The sequence below is a fragment of the Chanodichthys erythropterus genome, chromosome 10, assembly GCF_024489055.1.
Source record: "Chanodichthys erythropterus isolate Z2021 chromosome 10, ASM2448905v1, whole genome shotgun sequence".
Classification (NCBI taxonomy): Eukaryota; Metazoa; Chordata; class Actinopteri; order Cypriniformes; family Xenocyprididae; genus Chanodichthys; species Chanodichthys erythropterus.
Genome location: NC_090230.1, coordinates 37,077,597 through 37,101,600, shown reverse-complemented (window position 1 = coordinate 37,101,600; position 24,004 = coordinate 37,077,597). Strand labels below are relative to the sequence as shown.

The window sequence follows — 24,004 nt, the reverse complement described above, 5'->3', positions numbered from 1 at the left end:
CTCATTATTCAGGGGTCGGTTACGTAATAAGTATTATACAAAAAAAAAAAAAAAAAAAAAACCTTTTGGTGCAGGTCTCAACAGTACAGAGAAACACAAAGCCTTCATGTATACACAATGGACCACTTTTGCTCTGCTGCTTCATTCTGCATTTATAGTGACTGCATGGAAAACAGTCTTCAGGATTTGTCCTTTTGAGTTCTACTTTAGAAGAATATGAGGATGAAATAATAATGATAGAAATTTTATTTTTGGGAGAGTTATTCCTTTAATTGCACAACAGTAATCATGCCAGATTATGACCTGAGTGACTCTTCCCCCCGTTTGATGTAAATACAATGGGCTTTGCAATTGATACTGTGTGTGGGCCTTTCTCTCTTTGGTCACATGGGTTGATCTGTCATATACAGTGACTTGTCTTTGTTCAGTTTGTTTACTCTTACCGATGTCAGAAAATATCAATGATGTGAAAACTCAGAGGACCAATTACAATTGTCATGATTTATTTTCTGTATGTATTATTGCTTTGGAGATGATCCTCCACTGAACCGTTCATTAAAGGTGTGAAATACTATAAACACACACACACACACACACACACACACACACACACACACACACACACACACACACACACACACACTGCAGTGATGCAATAGCTGCTGCTCATTATTCAGGGGTTGGTTACGTAATATTTTGTTTTGAAGTTTTTTAGAAGTAAAAGAAATAGAACTTTTATTCACCAAAAACCTTTTGGTGCAGGTCTCAACAGTACAGAGAAACACAAAGCCTTCATGTATACACAATGGACCACTTTTGCTCTGCTGCTTCATTCTGCATTTATAGTGACTGCATGGAAAACAGTCTTCAGGATTTGTCCTTTTGAGTTCTTCTTTAGAAGAATATGAGGGTGAAATAATAATGATAGAAATTTTATTTTTGGGAGAGATATTCCTTTAATTGCGCAACAGTAATCATGCCAGATTATGACCTGAGTGACTCTTCCCCCCGTTTGATGTAAATACAATGGGCTTTGCAATTGATACTGTGTGTGGGCCTTTCTCTCTGTGGTCACATGGGTTGATCTTTCATATACAGTGACTTGTCTTTGTTCAGTTTGTTTACTCTTACCAATGTCAGAAAATATCAATGATGTGAAAACTCAGAGGACCAATTACAATTGTTATGATTTATTTTCTGTATGTATTATTGCTTTGGAGATGATCCTCCACTGAACCGGTCATATACATACTGACACCAAACACACTGAAAAAACATGAAGTATATATACACAACTGACAATCAACATGTCTGCATGTTAAAACTTATCTCAGCCATATAAAAAATAAGGCCATGACAAGAACACAGGCCTAGTTATGGTAAGTACTGGTTATTTATGACATAACAGCATAAAAATAGCTTGTTCATGATCATTTAAATGTAAACATCTTTAAAAAAAAATCATGTTAATGTGCTAATGGCAAATAAGACAAAAGAACTGTACATTAGTTTGTGCTTTAGCATTTCAAAAATACATTCCCCATCCCACCCCTCTTTAAAAGTAATTAATTTTCTGCTAAAACGTCCATCAGAGAGGATGCTGGCTCTAAAATTTTAAGAGTTAAGATGTGTTTAACTGATATTTTAAACCAGCGGTAAAATAAAGCATAGATAAGAGGATTCATTCCTGAGTTAGCATACAAAGTCCATGCTAGAAATGTCATAGTGTCATAAGAGATTTCTTTAGCAGTAATAACAGCTGTTATATACAATATATAGAATGGAATAAAGCACAGCAGATAAACTGTCACAAGGATTCCTAATGTCAGAGCAGCTTTACTCTCAGATTTCCTCCTCACTGAACCTTCCATTTCATGTTTTCCAGCCTTCAGTGAGTTTATAACTTTCACTTGCTGGTGTACAACATAGAAAATCCTCAAATATAAAGATATGATCACAGCGCAAGGAATAAGGAAAGTTATGAACAGATCCATGATCCTCAATGAAAAAGAAACTTTTAAATAGCACCCTCCATAGCACTCGTCAGTCTGGGCTGTGTCAAGATATCTGGTATTAATTACAAAGGCAAAATTGCCACTGAAGCAGAAAATCCAGCAGAAACAAATGCCCATAAAAGTTTTAGTCATTGTTATTTTCTGTGGGTACAGTAAAGGGTGACACACAGCCACATAACGATCAACAGCTATTAAAACTAAATTACCAAGAGACACAGAAAGAAGCAGTCCTAAGATAACTAAAAAAACACCACAAAAAGTGTGTCCAAAGTACCAACACGTCTCAATCAAATTTATGGCATCCACAGGCATGACAATAAGTCCAATAAGCAGGTCGGAAACAGCTAAAGAGAGAATAATCAGGTTGGTTGGAGTGTGAAGCTTCTTGAAGTGAGAAATGGAGATGATCACTAGCAGGTTCAGAAACACGGTCCATAGTGACAACAAAAATAAACACACATACATGATATTGTATTCATATCTGGGGCGTTTTCCCTTGATACATGATGAGTTGATGGCAGGAAAGCAGTATTGAGTCTCATGATCCTCTGTTTCATAGGCCATGAGTGAGTCTCCTGCTGTTAGGAGTTTGTTCTGCTCTCATTATGGTCCTTTCATTTATGCAGTGTCTGAATAAGACTGACCAACCCATCTACCGCCCACATTGATGATAATGCATAGTGAAAAATTGTTTCAACCATGACAATCAAATAGCTGTGCATTAGAGGCAAACGTGAAAGACGTGACACTGAAACCTTTTGCTTTTCAGTGATACTATATGTCCACACCAATTCAGTAGGTATCAGAATGAAGCCAAAAATGGTGTATTAGCGAGTAAAGCATAAACAAAAAATACCTAGAACACTGTTAAGGCCTGAGGCCTGTCTCAAAGAGTAGGTTTAAACTGCTACCCGATTAAGGTTGAGTAGAGTTTGCTCAATTGTTTTTTCAGTCTAAAAGTATATCAGCGATAATATTGTTGTTCAAATCCATATTAACTAAAGTGGCATAGAAAAAAAGTGACAGGTTTGTTCTGCTCTGATCAAAGTTATGCTGTTTTTCTATACAATCGATAATGAGGTGTATCACTGTTTAAAAACATACGAAGATCTAATGAAGTCCATAAATAATGGATAATATATGACCATATATACTTGAACCACTGACTCAAAAATGAAAATTCAACCATTGCGTTTACTCACCTTGGTGTTTTCTAACACCTTATGACCTTTCTTTTTCAGAACACAAAAAAAGGAATTTGAAAAAAAAGAGAGGTCCTGCCCACGCATGTCCATATAATGACAGCGAATGGTGACCACCTTCAAGTATTAAAAATGCTGCAATAGTATCATAAAAGTATCCCACTCAAAACTCTTCAACTTGTTTCATGGAATAGACCTTTATTCTGCAATACTGTGTTTCCGTATTACAGAATTGCTGCTGTCAATTACCTACTAACTCCCTTTGCAGTGAATGAAAGCACTTTGATTGTGCCACAGTCACTGACATACAGTCATGTGACGTCATGGCTACTGCAGGTGCATCAGTGGCCACAAACACAATGCCAAGCCAAGCCAAGCCAAGCATGGTGTCCCATACTCAGAATTTGTGCTCTGCATTTCACCTATCCAAGTGCACACACACACTCAGCAGTGTGTATTGAACACACACACCAACACACACTCCGCTCCATCCATGAAGCAATAGGGGGTTAGGTTAGTCTGGCTATCACCAGACCAAGCTCAATTTAAAATTGAACATTGGTCTGGGGAGTTTGCTATGTATTTCCTACTGCACAAGAGGCGTGATCAACGAGCATTAGTCACGCAATTGGATAGTCCTTCGACCAATCAGATCAACGATCTGGGTGACGTACTTTGCAGAGCGATGCGAAAACTCCAGACAGGTTTACCGTGTGTCTCAATCAGCTCCCTAATTCAGTAGTCAGGGTACTGATCAGGGAATCAGCCACATTCACTTTCATGATATACTGATTCACGACCTAGGGAACTAAGGAGCTGATTGAGACGCAGGTTTAGTTTGTATTGGTTTGTAACATTGATCCGGGTTTCCAGACTGAGTTGCCGAGCGAAATCAAATCGCCGGCAGATCCAACACGATCACATGAGAATGCATATCAATAGTATGAGTTTATAATCTTGTAGAATATATACGCCAATATATACACGTGCTTATGGTACGTGTTTTTTTTTCTGTGCATATGATACGCACTTTATGGCGTGTATATGATACGCTCTTGAGTAGGATGGTGGTGGGGGTTTCGTACGTATAATACGCCATAAAGTGCGTATCATATGTATGCGAAAAACTGCATATATATATATATATATATATATATATATATATATATATATATATATATATATATATACAGGGCTTGACATTAACTTTTTTGCTCACCAGCCAATGTGGCTAGTGGTTTTCCAAAGTTACTAGCCACTCAGCATTTTCACTGGCCACAATTTTACTGTTGGGAAGTTACATTTTATATGATTAAAGTTGACTCTGGCATGCTTAAATTACTTGATTTTGAGTCATTTTACTTGATTTACAAGATTTAAAACCCTTTCAAACTTACAAATGCAGATTGACCACCCAAATCAAGACTATACATTGTATATATCAGGTATGTATAGTTATTTTTGTTAGGCTATATAAAAAGAACAAAGAAGCAAATTACAAATAGTAATTAAAAAAAAAAATTCAGATACATGTTTATTTAGCATACATGTATACATTTATTTAACATTTTTTGATGTTTGATTAACATTAATGACAGACAGGTATTTATTTGGGGGCTGCTGAATGCATGGACGTCATATACTGACACATATCCAGTTTTTACCCACTTAGCCGTAAGCCATAGCCGACTGTATTCACGCAAGATACTCCACACAATGCATTTTGACATCTGTCAAGTCAAGTCAAGTCAAATTTATTTATATAGCGCTTTTACAATTGGTAATCGTTTCAAAGCAGCTTTACATATTAGAAGCACAGAAAAAAAAAAGGGAAGTGGTTAAAACTGTACAAACAAGCGTGGTAATATGTAACATATACAAGATGGTGCTACATTAAGCCAATGTCGGCTGACTTCCAGGGGTGGAAAAAACCCCCTAGGAGAAAAACCCAGCGTGCTAGCACTGGGAAAAAAGTCCTAGGAGGGAAAAAACCCCTTGGAAGATATATATATGTAAATGTATATGGAGATCAAAATCTGAATTGTACATTTTTATTATAGAGATTAAAAATCGATTATATATAAATATATGTAAGCGGATACGGGGATCCTGGGCTACGTTGTAGTCAGGTCCAGACGCAGGTTCTCCATCTGACCTGGATACGGCCTGGATCCAGCACCCGGCAAACCTCAGGATAAGCAGAGAGACAGATATTAGCGTAGATGCCATTCTTGTTCTGATGTACAGGTATATCTAGTGTTATAGGAAATGTTCTCGGTTCCGGCCGACCTAATTATTGCAGCGTAACAATCCTTTAACGGATTTGAAAAATGTTAATGTATTGATAATGTGTTATGTGTATGCAAGAGCAAAGAGATGTGTTTTTAGTCTAGATTTAAACTGACAGAGTGTGTCTGCTTCCCGAACAATGCTAGGAAGATTGTTCCAGAGTTTAGGTGCTAAATAGGAAAATGATCTGCCGCCTTCAGTTGATTTTGATATTCTGGGTATTATCAACTGGCCTAAATTCTGAGATCGCAATAAACGTGAAGGACTATAATGCATTAAGAGCTCACTTAGGTACTGGGGAGCTAAACCATTTAGAGCTTTATAAGTAAGTAGCAAGATTTTAAAATCTATACGATGTTTAATAGGGAGCCAATGTAATGTTGACAGAACTGGGCTAATATGGTCATACTTTCTGGTTCTAGTAAGAACTCTAGCTGCCGCATTTTGAACCAACTGTAGTTTGTTTAAAAGCCGAGCAGAACAACCACCCAGTAGAGCGTTACAATAATCTAGTCTTGAGGTCATGAATGCATGAACCAACTGTTCCGCATTTGTCATTGAGAGCATATGTCGTAATTTAGATATATTTTTTAGATGGAAGAAGGCGGTTTTACAGATACTAGAAACATGACTTTCAAATGAAAGATTGGTATCAAAGAGCACACCCAGGTTCCTAACTGAGGACGAAGGTTTAATGGAGCACCCGTCAAGTGTTAGAGAGTATTCAAGGTTTTTTCGTGAAGAAGTTTTTGGTCCAAAGATTAGGAAATCAGTTTTTTCTGAATTTAATAATAAGAAATTTCTTGTCATCCAGTTTTTAATGTCAGCTATGCATTCTGTTAGTTTTGTGAATTTGTAGGTTTCGTCAGGGCGCGAGGAAATATAGAGCTGAGTATCGTCAGCGTAGCAGTGAAAACTAACACCATGCTTCCTAATTATCTCTCCTAAGGGCAGCATGTACAGAGTGAAAAGCAACGGTCCTAATACTGAGCCTTGTGGTACCCCATATTTAACCTGTGATCGATACGACATCTCTTCATTAACTACCACAGACTGATAACGGTCAGATAAGTATGATTTGAACCATGCCAAAGCAATTCCACTAATGCCAATATAGTTTTCAAGTCTTTTTAAAAGAATGTTATGATCGATAGTGTCAAAAGCAGCACTGAGATCTAATAACACTAATAGAGAAATACAGCCACGATCGGATGATAGGAGTAGATCGTTTGTAACTCTAACGAGAGCAGTCTCAGTACTATGGTATGGTCTAAATCCTGACTGGAAATCCTCACAGATTCCATTTCTTTCTAAAAAGGAACACAGTTGTGTTGAAACTGCCTTTTCTAGTATCTTTGACAGAAAAGGTAGATTCGAGATTGGCCTGTAATTTACTAAATCTCTCGGATCTAGTTGAGGTTTTTTAATAAGAGGTTTGATAATAGCCTGCTTAAAGGTTCTTGGCACGTGTCCTAGTGTTAAAGATGAATTAATTATATCAAGAAGTGGACCTACGACCTCTGGAAGCATTTCTTTCAGTAGTTTAGTCGGCATTGGGTCTAACATACATGTCGTTGATTTTGATGATTTGATAAGTTTAGATAATTCTTCCTCTCCTATAGCGGCGAATGATTCTAGTTTTACCTCAGGGACACTACAGTGCACGGTCTGAAGAGAAACTGTAGACGGTTGCATGTTTATAATTTTCTCTCTAATATTATCAATCTTGCAAGTAAAGAAGTTCATAAAGTCATTACTGCTGTGCTCTATGGAAACGTCAGCAGTTGAATCTCTGTTTCTAGTTAATTTAGCCACTGTGTCAAATAAATACCTAGGATTATGTTTGTTTTCTATTAAGAGATTTGAAAAATAAGTAGATCTAGCATTTCTTATGGCTGTTCTGTACTCAATCATTTTTTCTTTCCACGAAAGGCGAAAAACTTCTAGTTTTGTTTTCTTCCAACTACGTTCAGCTTTTCTAACAGCTCGTTTTAGAGCCCGAGTGTGCTCATCATACCACGGCGTTGGATTAGTTTCCTTAATCTTCTTTAGACGTAAAGGAGCGACCGCATCTAATGTGCTGGAAAAGAGAGAGCCAATAGTTTCTGTTGCAGCATCGAGTTCTTCTAAGTTGTCAGGTATACTAAGGCGATGAAACTGCTCGGGGAGATTATTTATAAAGCAATCTTTAGTGGCAGACGTGATTGTTCTACAATATTTATGGCTGGGTGGTGGTTTTGTAGCCTTGGCTAATTGTATTATACACGAGACTAAATAATGATCTGATATATCATCGCTCTGCTGTAGAATTTCAACAGCATCAATATCTATTCCATGCGACAGTATTAGATCTAGGGTATGATTACGACAATGAGTGGGTCCTGACACGTGTTGTTTAACTCCAATAGAGTTTAAAATATCTGCAAATGCCAGTCCAAATGAGTCTTTATTATTATCTACATGGATATTAAAATCACCAACAACAAGGACTTTATCCGCAGCCAGTACTAACTCTGATAGAAACTCAGCAAATTCTTTGATAAAGTCAGTATGGTGCCCTGGTGGCCTGTATACAGTAGCCAGCACAAATGTCAACTTACATAATGTTACATAAAGCACCATCACTTCAAAGGAATTATATTTGAAATTCTTTTGAATGATTCTGAATATATTACTATAAATTACAGCAACACCTCCCCCTTTGCCTTTCTGTCGAGGATTGTGTCGATAATCATAACCTTGAGGACTAGATTCATTTAAAGTAATGTAATCGTCTGGTTTTAGCCAGGTTTCTGTCAAACACAGCAAGTCTAGTTTATTGTCTGTGATAATTTCATTTACAATAAGTGCTTTTGAAGAAATAGATCTAATATTCAGTAACCCAAGCTTTATCATTTGTTTATCTGATTTATCTGTGATTTTCATTTTTTGAACATCAATTAAATTTTTACCCTTAAAAGGTTTTGGAAGTTTTTTGTATTTACTAGTTCGAGGTACAGACACAGTCTCTATGTGATAATATCTAGGTGAAAGTATTTCTATGTGCTGTGAATTATCTGAGTTCTGTGACGTGAGGCGGCTAGCAGACGGTCGGTTTAGCCAGTTTGTCTGCGTCCTGATCTGGGCCCTGGTTTGTCATGTTTCAGCTCTAAGACTATTTGCCAAATTTCTAGAGAGAAGAGCAGAACCATCCCGGGAGGGATGAATACCATCTCTTTTCAACAGATCAGGTCTGCCCCAAAAGCTTTTCCAATTGTCTATGAAACCTATATTATTCTGCGCACACCACTTAGAAAGCCAGCCATTGAGTGATGATAACCTGCTAACTATCTCATCACTCCGACGAACAGGAAGAGGGCCAGAACAAATTACTTTTGCTGACATTGAATTTGCGAGTTCACACACCTCTTTAATGTTAATTTTAGTGATCTCCGACTGGCGAAGTCGAACATCATTTGTGCCGACGTGGATAATGATTTTAGAATATTTACGTTTAGCATTAGCCAGCACTTTTAAATTTGCTTTGATGTCAGGTGCTCTGGCCCCCGGCAAACATGTGACTATGGTGGCTGGTGTCTCTATTTTCACGTTCCGTGTAATAGAATCGCCAATTACTAGGGCACTTTCAACAGGATTCTCAGTGGGTGCGTCACTGAGTGGGGAGAACCTGTTTGATGTTCTAATCGGAACAGAAGAGTGGTGTTTGTTCTTGCCATTATGCCGCCTCACAGTCACCCAGTTAGCCTGCTGCGTGGCTTCTACAACCGGAACCGAATGTGTAGTGTTTACTAGGCTAGTCGCATCCAAAGCAGTATCTAAGGCCCTTTCATTCTCACTATCCTCAATTAAAGTTTGGATGCGTGTCTCTAATTCTGAGATTCTCTCTGTCAGCCTGACAATATCCCTGCATTTATCACATGTGTAAGTCTCACTGCTGACAGAAAGAGCTAAGCTGTACATGTTGCATTTACTACACATGATAATCGTCGGACATGACTGACCGTGTGTTTGATGAACGCCGTCCGAAAAACTGCAACGCACACGGGACTCGCTGGCTGGATGTCTCGGTCGCTTGCCGGTGCCTGGGGCGAGGGTGATGTGCGGGACGCTGTACCTCGCGGTGGATCGATGAATGCCGGGCAGCAACGTCTCCACAGCTTCCCGATCTGGCGAGGACAGATCAGAATAACATACATCGGATAAATCCGCCATTCAATCGACAAGGAAGGTTGGTTTAGAGGAAAAAAAGAAAGTAGACGGTAGCTAGCAGGCTATGGCTAACACTAGGTGATTACGCTGGTGGATTGCTAGTAATAAATCGTTCCGTTTAGTAATACTATGCAATAGGTTAAGTAATCTAGTGAAAAATAAGAAAGTTATATTATGCGAATAGGAATAAAGAGAAGGATTTAGGATAATCTCCACGAAGCTCCGAGCGTAGATCAGACAGCTGGCAGGCAGCAGCGTTGAGCAGCGTTGAACCGGAAGAGTGAGGAACCTCTCAGGAACCTCCTCTAGTGGTTCAAAGGGAGCCTCAGCTAACCCCTGTAAGACCACAGCCAAGTCCCAGGTCGGAACCCTTGTGCGCACTGGAGGCCTCAACCTCAGTGTGCCACGGAGGAAGCGTGTAACGAGGGGGTCTCGACCTACTGAGATATTCCCCTCAAGAGGAGCAACCTTTAAGGTTGAGTGAGATAGACCTTCAGAGAATTTCTCCTGGAGGAATTTTAGCACACATCTAATGGAAGAAAGGACAGGGTCCGTATTCTTATGTCTACACCAGGTAGAAAACAAATTCCATTTGTAAGCATGCAACTTCCTTGTGGCGGGAGCTCTGGAGTTAAGAATGGTCTCCACAACCTCGGTTGGGAGACCAGCATCTACAAGCCCATAGTTTCAGTTGCTCTGGGCGGTCCTGTCTGAGAGGAAGCTCCATTGGGGAGCCGTTGAGTAATGACACTAGGTATGAGAACCATATCCTGGTTGGCCAGAATGGGGCTACCAGTATTAGATTGTCCCCTTCTCTGCATACTTTTTCCAGAACTCCCGGGAGCAGGGCGATCGGGGGAAATGCGTACAGGCGCAGCCTCGGCCATGTCTGTACCATAGCATCCAGACCCAGAGGTGCTGGATGTGTTAGGGAGTACCAGAGCGGACACTGGGTTGACTCTCCCGAAGCAAACAGGTCGACTTCCGCTCGACCAAAATTTTTCCATAGGAGATCCACCACTTCTGGGTGGAGTCTCCACTCCCCGGGCCTTGGCCCCTGCCTTGACAGGGCATCTGCTCACACATTTTGATGTCCCGGGATGTAAGCTGCCCTCAGCGAGAGCAGCTTCCCTTGAGACCACAGGAGGATCTGACGGGCCAAGTAATATAGTCTGCGAGACCGCAGACCCCCCTGATGATTTATATATGCAACCACTGCAGTGTTGTCCGTACAAACCAACACATGGTAACCTCTCAGGTCTGGGAGAAAGTGTTTTAGAGCTAGGAACACTGCCATCGTCTCTAGCCGATTTATGTGCCAAGAGAGCTGATGGTCTTCCCAAAGACCCTGAGCTGAGCGACCACTCATGATCGCTCCCCGGCCCGTGAGGGAGGCGTCTGTCGTAAGCATTACTCAACGAACAGTGGCCCCCAACACGGGTCCCTGGGACAGGAACCGGGGGTCTTTCCACATGGTCAGAGAACGAAGACATCTTTTTGAGACTTTGATCATGCGGAAGGGATTTTACCCTCGGGGAGAACCCCTGGTCCTGAGCCACCACTGTAGGGGTTTCATGTGCAGAAGGCCAAAAGGTATTACGTTGGATGCAGCTGCCATCATACCCAGCAGTTTCTGGAACTGTTTTACAGTGAGTGACTGGCCTAACTTCACCCCTTTCATAGCCATAAGAATGGCAATCACCCAAGCAGGAGACAAATGTGCCCGTATCGTGGTGGAGTCCCACACTACACCCAGATAGTTGGTGGATTGAGCTGGAACTAGCACACTCTTTTTGGCATTGAGCCTCAGCCCAAGCCTCTTCATATGGGACAGAACTGCTAATTGCTCTGACTGAGCTAGAATCAACCAATCGTCGATATAATTCAGTATGCGAATGTCCTGGATCCTCAACAGAGCCAGAGCTGCATCCACGCATTTCGTGAATGTGCGGGGTGATAATGATAGGCCAAACGGAAGAACCCTGTACTGGTAAGCTTCGCCCCCGAAAGCAAACCTGAGGAACTTCCTGTGAGAAGGATGGATGGACGCATGAAAGTACGCATCTTTCAGGTCTATTGCCACAAACCAGTCCTCGGATCTGATCTGTGGTATAATCTGTTTGAGTGTCAGCATCTTGAACTTGAGCTTTTGTATTGAGCAATTTAGCACACATAAATCTATGATAGGTCGTAGACCTCCATCCTTCTTTGGAACAATGAAATAACAGCTGTAAAATCTTGACTGATCGCTGGGAGGAGGGACCCTTTCTATAGCTCCTTTTTGCAAAAGTGTCGTAACTTCTTGTTCCATAACCAGAGACTGCTTGGGGGTTACCACTGTGGGAAGAACCCCGTTGAATCTGGGCGGGCAAGACCCGAACTGAATCTTGTAACCCTCCTTTATAGTGAGCAGCACCCATTTCGATATATTCAGGAGAAGTTTCCATTCTACCAGAAAATCTACTAAGGGAACCAGTCTCTCGAGACTGGCCTCTGGTGTTTTTTGAGCACCCGATTCGATGCTCTGAAATGGCGCACCAGCAGAGGACAATCGAATTAAGTGGCTGGCCCTCCTCGGAGGGTCGGGGGAGACCGCTGTGCCCTGACGCACACTGGGTGGCAGAGTTGGCATAACGATCCCCTGACGGCGCCAAAGGGGAGCGGCTGTTAGATATATTTTTTGCTGGCTCCCTTCGGAGGGGGCCGCCCTCATCGGTTCCTGACCCACAGATATCAGGACCGCTCTGAAGCCTTCTGGGCCAGGATAATGGCACGCAGGTCCGTTCTGCCCCTAGAAGGCTTCGGCTGAGCGGGCCAACCTGATCCCCAAGCTTTCTGCGGGGGAGCACAGGCGGCCATGTTGATCTTTTGTTGCGCTCTGTGGTGTGCTAAGGAGCTCATCGACGGGAGGGTTTCTAGGTTTGCAGGGGATGAACCTCTGGAACGCCGAAGAATGTTTCTTAGCCACCTGGAACCTCTCGACGACTGTTGTAACAGCGTCACCGAAGAGGCCCGCAGGAGACAGCGGCACGACCATAAGGGAGGCTTTGTCACGCTCCCTTAGGTCCGAGAGGTTCAGCCACAAGTGCCTCTCCGGAGCCACCAATGCAGCTATAGAGTGGCCGATTTCTTTTGCCGTATCTTTGGTGGCATGGAGAGCCAGGACAGTTGCCATCCTGATTTCATGGATGCACTCATACGTGGCCTCCCCGCTATTCTCCACTTCCCCCAGCAGGTCAGCTTGATATGCTTGCAGGAGCGACATGGTGTGTAAGCATGCCGCCGCCTGACCTGCTGCCGCGTAAGCCTTGCCCACCAAGCTTGATGTGGTTTTAGTGGCTTGGTGGGCAACGTCTGGGTTTTCAGTGACGATGCAGATTCAGGGGAGAGATAGCCCGCAAGCGTCTCTTCCACCCAAGGCATCACCGCATAGCCTTGCTGTTTCAGCCCCACGATGTCACTATACATTGAGGTCTGGGGGCTGAACACGCTATATGATGCCGGCTTTTTCCATGACCTCAAGACCTCGGTGTGGAGGTCAGGAAAGAACGGCAAACCCGACGCTGGCAGCTCTGCTGGCCAGTCGATTTTTAGTTTGGCCACAGCCCTGGTCACTACCTCCAGGACCTCCTCATGTGCTGGGGAAGAGAATGGCGGTACCTCTTCCCCCACGCTCATCACATCAACCTCCTCGGAGGAAGAGAGATGAAGCGCGGGTGCTTCTCTCTGGGGGGAAGAAACCACTGCGCGTGCTTCTGTCGCCTGAGAAGAGGCACTGGGGCTGGCAGGTAAAGGCCGAGATAAGGCTGGGCCCGTCTCAACCCCATCTGCCAGCTCCATTTGCAAACCCCACGAATGAAGCCGCCGCTGCACCTCGGCAACAGCGGGACCCGACTCGCAGGGAACGCCAACCGGAGTGCCTGGCGTGATCTTAAAACTCTGAGGGTGACCTTTTCGCAATGGACACGGACAGCTCCCTCGAGAGCTGCCTGTGCATGCTCAACCCCCAGGCAGACAACACACATTTCATGGGTGTCCCCATCTGGAATGTACCATGTACATGGGTGAACACACTTCTTAAATTGTCTGCCTTCCGCCATTTTACTTGTGTCTTTTTTCACAATATATATATATATATGTGTGGTGTACAGCAGAGCTCTTGTCCTCAGTCAAAGAGATAATGTTTTGCAATGAAGTGGGACACACAACACCAAAAAAGACACACAAGATAACATAGAGCGCTTGCTGAAGACACAGAAGCTGGCATGCTCTGCATCCGAGTGTGCTTTATAATTTCCTGGTCCGTGACATCACCCGTCTCTGACGTCTCGCTACGTGATTGGCTAGATACATGAGTGCTTCAGTGACGACATCACGCAGAAGGTTCCCAATGCGTTACCATGCAGCATCAACAGTTCCCACGAAAGGGAACCAAAAATGTATGGGCAACATCATGTTTTGTGAATCTCTGTGTAAATATGTACTATAGTTAGTAAAAAATAATATTCCCCCTGTTTCACAGACAAGGCTTAAGCCTAGTCCCAGAATAAAATGTATGTTTGAGCTGTTTTAACTGAAAGCAACATGCACAGGCATATCTTAAGATATGTCAGTGTCATTATTTTCTTTCAAAATGCACATCAGAAATGTTTTTTTCTAAGTTACTTAAATATCCTAATTGAACTAAGGCCTAATCCTGGCTTAATCTAAGCTCTGTCTGTGAAACCAGGCCATGTTGTTTTCTGAAGAAGCAGAACCACTAATCAACCACTTTCTCAATAACAATTATGTACAAATAGTAATCATTTGTGTTGTAGGAATTAAAACAGTCCAGTATTTTAAAGTCATTTTTATGTTGAAAAAAATTTCTGTACCACCCCAGACTGGTTGCTGGACCATGGCCACCTCTATGAAAATATCATATCACTGCCTATGCAGTACTAGTTAATGGCGATTAGCTTATAATGCTTCAAAACAGAGGCTATGTATATATGTATATTGTAGCATGCATGTATTTACAAACTCATAGGCCCTGTTCACTCCTGGTATTAAGATGTGCTTTCTGATCACAAATGGACAACACTACATACAGATGTAAACAGGGTCTAAAACGTTTTGACTCAGATCAGGGGTAGGCAAGTTTGGTCCTAGAGAGCCGCTGTCCTGCAGAGTTTAGCTCCAACCCTGAAAAAAAAACCTTCAGCTGCCTATAGCCTTAGTAATCCTGCAGAGCTTGATTAGCTTGTTCAGGTCTGATTAAGGTTGGAGCTAAACTAAGCAGGACAGCGGCTCTAGGACCGAACTTGCCTACCCCTGACTCAGATGGTGATGCCTAATGATGTTATTATTTATTCATTTTATTCACTTATTTAGATACATAATAAAGGGTATTTTTTTTTCTTGTTATTGACTTTTAACATTTCTTTGCACATTGTGTTTTTCTGTCAATGATCAATATTTTACTACTATTTGAGATTAAAAAAAAAATTGTCATGTGCTTTAGGACCAAACTTTTTTCTTTTAATGCTCTAGTTTTCATTTTGGGTAAATTTGAAGTAACTCTCTTTTAAATATTTTAACCCTCGTGTTATAAGCTATAAGCCATCTTCATCATTCAAAAAAAAAAAAAAAAAAAAAAAAAAAAAAGTCAGTTCTGGGCTAATGGTTAGCGAGTCCTTGCTGGTTCGATTCCAGCAATGGCAGGAAATGACTGAGCTGCCATTGAGCAAGGTACCTAACCCCCAATTGCTCCCCAGGCAATTTTACATCTAAACCATGCACTATGGTAATACATCTGACCCTTAAACAGTTCTGCATGACTGTCCTTTTTTTGTCATTTTGTTTTTGATTTATGATAACACATGAAAGTGATGAAAAATAAAGTACATCATACTTTATCATTTATTCCAGTAGACTGATGATTTGTGACTCTTGCTGAGTCTACACAATAAGCCAACACAAAACAATTGAACATTTTGTCACTTAAAGGTCCCGTTTTTCGTGTTTTTTCGAAGCTGTGATTGTGTTTATAGTGTGCAATATAACATGTGTTCATGTTTCGCGTGTAAAAAAACACAGTATTTTTCACATAATTTACTTATCTGTACCCGCTGTTTCCACTGTCATAAAAACGGGCTGATGACTTCCTTGTTCTATGAAGTCCCTCCTGCAGAAATATGTAACGAGTTCTGATTGTGCCAGCGGTTCCTGTGTTGTGATTCCACAGCTCTGAGCGCACCGTGCCCGGAAAAGTCACGCCTCTTACCATAACATGGAGATGCACGCACTCAGTGTTATTGTAAACATGTCTTTAATTTTACTCTATCAATTTGAGCCGGAATTTTACTTTTAATTTTAATTTTACTGTGTATGAAAGGTTTGCCTACCAGTTTAATTACAATTGATGTTCTGTAAAAATACTGACCAGAGAGGATGCTGGCTGAAATATTTTCAGAGTTAAGATGTGTTTAACGGTCTTTTTAAACCAGGGATAAAATAAAGCATAGACCAGAGGATTCAGACTTGAGTTTGTGTACAAAACCCATGCCAAAACATTTATGGTTGTGGTAGAGGTTACTGACATAGAGCAGATATAGTACGGAATCCAGCACAGCAGATAAACTGTTACAATGATTCCTAATGTCAGAGCAGCTTTGCTCTCAGATTTCCTCCTCACTGAACTCTCCATTACACATTTACCACCCTTTAGAGAGTTTATAACTTTCACTTGCTTATGTACAACATGGAAAATCTTTAAATATAAAGTTATGATCAGGATACATGGAGACAGAAAGGACAAAATCAGATCAATGACACTCCAGGCAAAACTAATTATAATGGAGCAATCGCCATAACACACATTTGATCTGTGTGTGGTGTTAAAATAGCCGTTATTAATTACAAAAGCAGTGATATAACCCGTGGAGCAAATCCAGCAGAGACAAATGCTTATTAAAGTTTTAGTCATTGTTATTTTCTGTGGGTACAGTAAAGGGTGACACACAGCCACATAACGATCAACAGCTATTAAAACTAAATTACTGAGAGATGTTGAAAGAATCAGATTGACGATCATAGCAAACAACCCACATACAGTGTTTCCAAAGTACCAACACGTCTCAATCAGCCTAGTGGCATCAATGGGCATCACAATAAGTCCAATAAGCAGGTCAGACACTGCTAGAGAGAGAATGATCAGGTTGGTTGGAGTGTGAAGCTTCTTGAAGTGAGAGATGGAGATGATCACCAGCAGGTTCAGAAACACAGTCCATGCTGACAGCAATAAAAAAAACACATACATGAAATTGTATTCATGTCTGGAGCGTTTTCCCTTGATACATGATGAGTTGATGGCAGGAAAGCAGTATTGAGTCTCATGATTCTCTGTCTCATAGGCCATGAGTGAGTCTCCTCTGAGTTTGTTCTGCTCTCTTTATTGTTTTTTTCATTTATACAGTGTCTGGATCAGAGTGAACACCCCATCTACCGCCCACTCTGATGCTTCATAATGTTGTAATTATTTAATCATTTTATATATTATTATCTTTAGCCACACAATGACAGGGTAAAACTGTGCCAAAGCTGTCATTTAAATGTATATGTCCAGTATATATAATTTACAACACAAACATCTTTTTGCTATTTCTTTTCACATGAATTGTGTTTCTGTCAGTGCTCAATATATTTTTATAGTTAATATATGTTTTTTCAATCGCCATATACTTTGAGACCAGATTTGTTCCCTTTAAGTCGCTGTTGTATGCTAATATTCCACAGCACAGTGACTTCTGATCCAGAGATACAGTATAAAATTTCCCCCCTCATTATCATCTTCATTATCTAACTTATCATTAACTAACATTAAATCATTTTAACGGAACAGGCATGATAAGTTATTAAAAGCACAATAAACCTGTTACAGTTCCCTCGTCTCCAAGACTCCATTTCCCATGATCCTCCTGTTTCTACACCTGCACACACTTCCCTCGTCAGCTCCTCTTCATCACCCATCACCATCACCTGGACTTCCTCGTTTGCACTCCCTATATATATGGACTCACTCCCTTCACTCCTTGTCTGTTCTTAAATGTGATATTGTAGTGTTTGGTTGTGTGTTATGCTCCTGCTTTCATTAAATACCCATTAATCGTGGATGTCCGTATACGACTCTTCTATTGCAACCAGCACCCGTAACAAAAGAACAGACCCAACCGTTGGACCTCCACATCATAAGATGGGTATCTACCTGGTACCGGTTTCCACTACTGCTCATCATATCGAGGCTCCCACTCCTTCACCACCTCTCTCTGCGGCGGAACGGCTCGTAGGACTCTTCCAGGTTGGCCGTTCACTGGAGAGGTATGTGGAGGAGTTTATAGAGCTGGCTTTCCTGACTAACTGGTCAGATGCACTTTTGAACGCCCTGTTTCTGGATGGACTGGACGAGGAAACTATCCGTTTTGATGAACCTGAAAATTATTTTTCCTTGAGCGAAACCATTAATCTAATTTTGTATTTAAACGGATCTAATTTCTTCGTCGATGAGGTTCGGGATATGTGTCAATCCAGTCCAGTCCCTCCAGAAATAGAGGTGGCCAGGCCAGTCGGTCAGACTGCTTCTTCCTCCACATATCCCTCCAGTTAACGGATTTCCTGGTCAACGCTGGACCCACAATCCTCCGTTGGGTCCAGAAAGCGGAGGAGGAGGAAGAAATCAGCTCCAGCCGCCGCCGCCGAGCCCTCAGCTCCAACTCTATGCAAGCCGCCAGATGATGCGGTCTGGCTTATAGACTTTTTCTCTGAGCCTACATCTCCAGTCTCCGCCGCCGAGCAAGCAGCGCCAGTCTCCGCCGCCGAGCAAGCAGCGCCAGTCTCCGCCGCCGAGCCCTCCGCGCCAGTCTCCGCCGCCGAGCCCTCCGCGCCAGTCTCCGCCGCCGAGCCCTCCGCTCCAGTCTCCGCCGCCGAGCCCTCCGCTCCAGTCTCCGCCGCCGAATCAGCTGCTCCACGCCGCCAAGCCCGCTCCATGCTCCTCCACCCACATTTCCATGATGTCTCTGGGACTCCTTGTTGCTATCCTAAACCTCTCCAAGTATTTTTTTGGGGGGGGGGGCAAGTACCCGTGGGTGGGGGACATGTGGGGAATACACATGGGGGTGGGCTCCCGCCGTGGCTGCCCGCTGCACCTGACCCGCCATGGCTCATGGACCCGCCCTGGAGACCTCCACTCCTACCCATGCCTCTCCCTGCACCGGCATGAGGTCTCCAGGGCGCCCACCCTGGGGAGGTACTGTTACAGTTCCCTCGTCTCCAAGACTCCATTTCCCATGATCCTCCTGTTTCTACACCTGCACTCACTTCCCTCGTCAGCTCCTCATCATCACCCATCACCTGGACTTCCTCGTTTGCACTCCCTATATATATAGACTCACTCCCTTCACTCCTTGTCTGTTCTTAAATGTTATATTGTAGTGTTTGGTTGTTTTATGCTCCTGCTTTCATTAAATACCCATTAATTGTGGATGTCCGTATACGACTCGTCTATTGCAACCAGCACCCGTAACAAAACCATGCAAGAGAACATTTTATTATAGTGTCCTTGATATATATACTGTATGTTACATGTACTTCCTGTAGTAATAACAGTAAATTTTGCACAATTACATGCAACTAATTCTAAACCAAACCCTAATGCTACATGTTCATTAATATTACTCAGTACTATTAGTGTAAGACTGCATAACTGAATTTGTTGCTCACATGTTGACAGATGGCTTTCTGTGTACACATATAAAGCAACCTTTAAAGGTGCCCTAGAATCAAAAATTGAATTTACCTCAGCATAATTGAATAACAAGAGTTCAGTACATGGAAATGACATACATTGAGTTTCAAACTCCATTGTTTCCTCCTTCTTATATAAATCTCATTTGTTTAAAAGACCTCCAAAGAACAGGCGAATCTCAACATAACACTGACTGTTACGTAACAGTCGGGGTGTACGCCCCCAATATTTGCATATGCCAGCCCATGTTCCCAAAATTATGAAAGGCATTAGACAAGGGCAGGACGTCTGGATCTGTGCACAGCTGAATCAGACTAGGTAATCAAGCAAGGAAAACAGCGAAAAATGGCAGATGGAGCAATAATAACTGACATGATCCATGATTACATGATATTTTTAGTGATATTTGTAAATTGTCTTTCTAAATGTTTTGTTAACATGTTGCTAATGTACTGTTAAATGTGGTTAAAGTTACCATCGTTTATTACTGTATTCGTGGAGACAAGAGAGCCGTCGCTATTTTCATTTTTAAACACTTGCAGTCTGTATAATGCATAAACACATCTTCGTTCTTTATAAATCTCTTCAACAGTGTGTAATGTTAGCTTTAGCCACGGAGCATACTATCAAACTCATTTAGAATCAAATGTAAACACCCAAATAAATACTATACTCACAGGAATCGATCCATGCATGCAGCATGCATGACGAACATCTTGTAAAGATCCATTTGAGGGTTATATTAGCTGTGTGAGCTTTGTAAATGCTCTGTATAACTGCACTTATATTCGAGAGCTCGGGGGAAGGGAGCACGCGATTTAAAGGGGCCGCAGCATGAATCGGTGCATAGTTAATGATGCCCCAAAATAGGCAGTTAAAAAAATGTATGAAAAAAAATCTATGGGGTATTTTGAGCTGAATCTTCACAGACACATTCAGGGGACACCTTAGACTTATATTAAATCTTTTGAAATGACGTTCTACGGCACCTTTAAGACAGCATGCAATCCCGAATCGAGTTCTGTGGCTTATTAAATGGTCAAACACACACACTTATGTGTCTACGTGCCGGTCTTGGAAAGTATCCTCATAAATATGTTTTAAATGAAATTCAACATTTGAAAACTAATGTGTAAGTTTGATCTGTGCATTAAGCCGGGTTCACACTGTGCGATTTATAATAGTCCTTTGCGATGGTTACTTGTCAGACTGTACGAACATGATCCTCATGTCACACTGTGGGATCTCAGCTGTCATTAATGTCAGACTGCACGACAGTCAAAACGTGTTAAAAACGGATATGTTTTACTCCACTACTCCAACGCGTACTACCAGTTCCTCTCCAGCGTGTTTCCTCAGTCTCTGTGCTCCTGTGTCTCTGTGTGCGTCAACTTACCTCTTACGTGTGTCCTCACCATCGCTGATCACCCATCCTCTCAAGATCCTCGCACCTGCAAGATAAAGGACAGTATTATCACCAGTCTCCACTTAAATATATCCTATTCTCCTATTTCACTTACGTGCATCTCTGTTCACTACCTGTTTCAGATGTTTTAACCCGTCTGAGGCCAGGGGAACTCAACAGGTGGCCCGAAGTTTTTATTTTTGTGTCATTAAAAATAATGTCTTGCACTCTTGCTAAAACTGCCATTATAATCAAGGAAGCTGACAGCACTCCACAATGGATCACTTATTTACATTGTGTTTACACTGTTGGTTATGAGAGGATTTATGAGCCTGTGACTGAACAAAAAAACTCTGTTTTGAGCAGATTTCGACTAAATTAAGGGTAGAGGTAGTAATAATAATAAAACCTTTGTAAAGTGACCCTGAGTATAAACTGGCACTATAAAAAGTATTAAAAAGGCATAGAATAAAAACTATAAAAAGTTGTGATGTTCTCATCTAACTTACAGACTGTCTCAGATCAGCCAGTGAGCAACAGTAAGACCTGAAATTACTTGTGAAAAGAGTGCAGACTCAGAATTTTTATTACTAATTTACTTTTCATCACTTCTTGTTAATTATATTTGCTCAAGAATATTTTCTTTATTCATTTTGGCATTTTTTTCATACTCTTAGTAAGATTTTTTTTTTTTTTTGCATTAAGAATACAGAAAGACAAACTATTAATCCTTTTATTTAAATGCAGATTTTTTTTTTTATTTTATTTTTTTTTATTATTATTTTCATGTAGACACTTTAAATAAAGCAACCATTAAAACAGTGTTTCTCAACTCCAGTCCTCGGGACCTACTGCTCTGCACATTTTGTATGTATCCCTTATTTAACACACCTGATTTAGATCATCAGCTCATTAAGAGAGTCTACATGAACTGAATTGAGTGTGTCAGATAAGAGAGACATACAAAATGTGCAGAGCAGTGGGTCCCGAGGACTGGAGTTGAGAACCACTGCATTAAAGGACAAGAAAGACTTATCTAAGTAATAAACTGCATTTGTAAATACTCAGTAAAACTACAAATAATAAAAGTCAGACAATGGAAGTTGTAATTTGTGGCCCTTTGCATTTTATGTGGTTTAAATGCAGCCCTATTGACCTCTGAAATTGAGTGCCCCTGCTCTGTTATAAGCCATTTTAATTTAACAATTAAAATTAAACAATTCACTTTGTGATGAACCACCATAATATGCTTGACACATATACATATAGTTCTCTATGACTGTCCTCTATGTGTCATTGTGTTTTTGATTTATGATAATGACAGATGTTATGTACTTTACGCTTGACTTTCATCAATCATTTATTTCAGTATATTCAGTATCTTATCATTTATTTCAGTATATTAAAGGTTTGTGATTCTTGCTCAATTTACTTAAGTCAATGAAACAAGTGAACATTGTTACTTTTTTTACTGTGTAAAAAAAACTTTGCTTAATTGTTAAATTCTGACAACTTGCATTGCATCAGTGTGAGAATTATACATCAAGTATACATACTATAAGGATACATGAAGTGTAAATTACAAAGATAAACTGATTATCTACATTCATGACTTAATAACAATATTGCAGTTTTTTTAAATTCCTCTCATGGTTTTACCTATTTAATTACAATTGATTTTGTGAAAAAATATTGACCAGAGAGGATGCTTGCTGAAACATTTTCAGAGTTAAGATGTGTTTAACTGTCTTTTTAAACCAGGGATAAAATAAAGCGTAGACCAGAGGATTCAGACCTGAGTTTGTGTACACAACCCAAGTCAAAACATTTATGATTGTGGTAGAGATAGCTGATATAGAACAGATATAGTATGGAATCCAGCACAGCAGATAAACTGTTACAATGATTCCTAAAGTCAGAGCAGCTTTACTCTCAGATTTCCTCCTCACTGAACCTTCCATTACACATTTTCCATTCATCAGAGAGTTTATAACTTTCACTTGCTTATGTACAACATAAAAAATCCTCAGATATAAAGTTATGATCAGGGTACAAGGAAAAATAAAAAACATGAACAGATCAATGACTCTCCAGGCAAAACTCATCATAATAAAACACTCTCCATAACACACGTCTGTTCTGAGTGAAGTGTCAAAATATCCATTATTAACTGCAAAGGCAATGTTATAAGCTGAGGAGCAAAACCAGCTCAGACAGATGCTTATTGCAGTTTTAGTCATTGTTATTTTCTGTGGGTACAGTAAAGGGTGACACACAGCCATATAACGATCAACAGCAATTAAAACTAAATTACTGAGAGATGCTGAAAGAAGCACTGCAATAAAAATTGAATAGAGTCCACAGAAAGTGTGACCAAAGTACCAACACATCTCAATCAGCTTAGTGCCTTCTATGGGCATGACAAGTCCAACAAGAAGGTCAGCCAAAGCCAGAGAGAGAATGATCAGGTTGGTTGGAGTGTGAAGCTTCTTGAAGTGAGAGATGGAGATGATCACCAGCAGGTTCAGAAACACAGTCCATGCTGACAGCAATGATACGAACACATACATGATATTGTATTCATATATGGAGCGTTTTCCCTTGATACATGATGAGTTGATGTTAGGAAAGCAGTATTGAGTCTCATGATCCTCTGTCTCATAGGCCATGAGTGAGTCTCCTCCTGTTAGGAGTTTGTTCTATTTTCCTTACTGTCCTTTCATTTATACAGTATCTTACTCAGACTGGCCCACCCATCTACTGCCCACTCTGAAGCTGCATAATCATTTGTTTTATATGATTCACATAAAAAATGAAACAAATACACAATAATTAAAAGATTGATATAAAATGCATTAAAACAGTTAAGAATCGGTTCATAAAAATAGAAATAGCAATAACAGTAGAGAATATTAAAACTTTAGAATAAAAAAGAGGATACATAAGTAAAATACAGTGCAGTCAGTTTGGACATAGCACAGTGCTCATTCAGTAAATGCACAGCTAAACTGATGTGTTTTGAGTCTGGATTTGAATGTGGCTACTGTTGGAGCTGATCTCTTCTGGAAGAGATATGGTGTGATATGTTCATATTTTCTGGTTC

At 40.9% G+C, this 24,004-nt stretch overlaps 1 protein-coding gene and 1 pseudogene across 1 annotated transcript; both read right to left on the bottom strand.

Moving 5' to 3' along the window:
* Positions 1 to 16,109: 16,109 nt before the first annotated feature.
* LOC137029508 (trace amine-associated receptor 13c-like) lies at positions 16,110 to 17,153 on the bottom strand. Its single transcript, XM_067399110.1, has one exon. It carries the CDS (start codon positions 17,112 to 17,114, stop codon positions 16,110 to 16,112), a length of 1,005 nt encoding a protein of 334 aa, XP_067255211.1. The 5' UTR covers positions 17,115 to 17,153.
* A 5,415-nt stretch (positions 17,154 to 22,568) lies between these two features.
* On the bottom strand, positions 22,569 to 23,624 carry LOC137029507 (trace amine-associated receptor 13c-like; annotated as a pseudogene).
* Between the last annotated feature and the right edge of the window lie 380 nt (positions 23,625 to 24,004).